This window comes from Chaetura pelagica, unplaced genomic scaffold (genome assembly GCF_000747805.2).
Source record: "Chaetura pelagica isolate M959 unplaced genomic scaffold, ChaPel_1.0 scaffold159, whole genome shotgun sequence".
In the NCBI taxonomy this organism is placed as follows: Eukaryota; Metazoa; Chordata; class Aves; order Apodiformes; family Apodidae; genus Chaetura; species Chaetura pelagica.
The window spans coordinates 3,119,503-3,121,930 of NW_009954555.1; the positions used below are offsets into that span (position 1 = coordinate 3,119,503).

At 59.0% G+C, this 2,428-nt stretch overlaps 1 protein-coding gene across 1 annotated transcript in view; it reads left to right on the forward strand.

Moving 5' to 3' along the window:
- The window catches only part of AGRN (agrin), a 124,935-nt gene that overhangs the window by 46,039 nt on the left and 76,468 nt on the right, over nucleotides 1–2,428 (forward strand). The window contains exon 3 of the mRNA XM_010005260.1: nucleotides 2,339–2,386. Coding sequence (XP_010003562.1) covers nucleotides 2,339–2,386 — 48 coding nt within the window. The remainder of the gene's footprint in view (nucleotides 1–2,338; nucleotides 2,387–2,428) is intronic.

The window sequence follows — 2,428 nt, forward strand, 5'->3', positions numbered from 1 at the left end:
GGTCAGGGCAGCGTCGGGCTCTGGGGAGGGGGCTTCACCCTGTGCCCAAGTGGGTGTTGTTGACTTGCTGCTGCCTGGGGAGAAGCTGGGGAGTCCAGGAGGAGTCGTATGTGTCCCCCCTCCACCCAAATACTTTGTCTCCTGATGTGCTGTTTGAGTGTGAGTGTGGGTGATGCTGCTGGGGGGTGTGGTTGGTCCGCTGGCAAGGCAGGGTCTGGGCAGGGTGGCAGGTGAGGGGCAGGAGGTGGTTGCTGTGGGTCCTGCCCTGGCCAGGGGCTTCTGCTGCTCCCCTGCTGCAAAGTGCTGACCTCGTGGGGTCCTTCCACTGTACGCGTTGCTGGGAGATGTGCCTCCTGGGCTGCTCCAGGATCCCTGCTCTCTGTGTTGTCTCTCACACTGAGGAGCCAGCAGAGGGCTGGGGCAAGCCAGAGGAGTTTTCCCTGAGGTTGGACTGTTGATCTGATCCCTGGGGTGGCTGCATAGATTGTGTTCCTGGGTGTGGGTGCATCCATCTATTACCAGCTGCTCGAGGCACTGTGCTCTGTTGTCTCATTCCTGCATGGATGCTCAACCTCCCAGTGCCTGGGCTCCATGGTACAGCGAGGTCTCTGACCTCCCTGGTGCTGGGAAGTGGCAAGCACCTGCTGTGAGGAAACCTTTAGAGGGCAGGTGAATCCCCCAGCCCAGCTGTGGGGTGCCCTGCTTCCCCTGCTGTGTACGTGGGTAGAAAATAAACCCTGTGTAAAACTGTCAAACACACAAATGCATTTGAAAAGGACTGGTAGGAGCAGGGCCCAGACCCTGGCCAGGAAGGAGTGGTGTGGCCTCTGCCACAGCCTGGCTCTGCTGCCCTGCTCACATCAATTAATCGTGAGCAGAGCACAGTCTGACCCTGACCTGAGGGTGTTCCCTGCTCGGGGTGGCAGGGGCTGTGCAGGGAGCTGCCCCAGTGGAACTCTTCTCACCTCCCTGCTTGATCAGGGGTTATCCAAAGGCAGAGGGCTGGCTGGTGCTGAGGCTGTGTCACATTGTTCAGGCTGGAGAAGGGAAGGCTCCAAGGATAACTTAAAGCACCTCCCAGTACTTGAAGGGGCTACAGGAAAGCTGGGGAGGGACTTTTTATAAGGGCATGGAGTGACAGAACCAGGAGTCATGGCTTTAAGCTGGAAGAGGTGACACTTAGGTTAGACATGAGGAGGGAATTTTTTGCTGTGACATTGGTGAGAGCCTGGCCCAGGTTGCCCAGGGAAGCTGTGGCTGCCCCATCCCTGGCAGTGTTGAAGGGCAGGTTGGATGGGGCTTGGAGCAGCCTGGGCTGGTGGGAGGTGTCCCTGCCCATGCAGGGAGTTGGAACTGGATGATCTTTCAGGTCCCTTCCAACCCAAACCATCCTGTAATTCTATTGCTCTGGGTCACATCTGTAGGATCTTCCCCCCCTGCTGCCCCAGGCTGCCCCTTTCCCCAGTGAGTCCCACTGAACCCCAGGACTGGGTGAGTCAGTGCCCAGGTGGGTGGGGGTGTGAGAGGTGACAATCACAGCCCTGACGAAATGGCACATGACAGGCTGAGACAAGCCCCCACCTGCCAGGCAGGGGAGGGACTTTTTATAAGGGCATGGAGTGACAGAACCAGGAGTCATGGCTTTAAGCTGGAAGAGGTGACACTTAGGTTAGACATGAGGAGGGAATTTTTTGCTGTGACATTGGTGAGAGCCTGGCCCAGGTTGCCCAGGGAAGCTGTGGCTGCCCCATCCCTGGCAGTGTTGAAGGGCAGGTTGGATGGGGCTTGGAGCAGCCTGGGCTGGTGGGAGGTGTCCCTGCCCATGCAGGGAGTTGGAACTGGATGATCTTTCAGGTCCCTTCCAACCCAAACCATCCTGTAATTCTATTGCTCTGGGTCACATCTGTAGGATCTTCCCCCCCTGCTGCCCCAGGCTGCCCCTTTCCCCAGTGAGTCCCACTGAACCCCAGGACTGGGTGAGTCAGTGCCCAGGTGGGTGGGGGTGTGAGAGGTGACAATCACAGCCCTGACGAAATGGCACATGACAGGCTGAGACAAGCCCCCACCTGCCAGGCAGGGAGGGCTGCTGCCACATCCCAGGAGGTGCTCCATCCATACAGGTGGGAGAGCTGGGGCTCCTGGCTCCTCTTCCTGCTGCTCCCTTCTTCCTCCCGGGCATTCCCTGGGAGTCAGTGCCCGCTCGTGCGGGGCACGTGTGTGCTGAAGTGCTGGCCCGAAAGCTGCTGGGGAGCTGTGGGCAGAGGTCTGGAGGGGCGAGGGGAGAGTGTGCACAAAGGAACTAAGTGCTGACAGCCCTGTGGTCTTTGTTTCTTTGCAGACAAGCCCAACAGTTACTTTACCCAGACGCCGCCGACGCCGCGAGATGGTGAGTTCAGCGGGTACTGCGGGTACAGCGGGTACAGCGGGT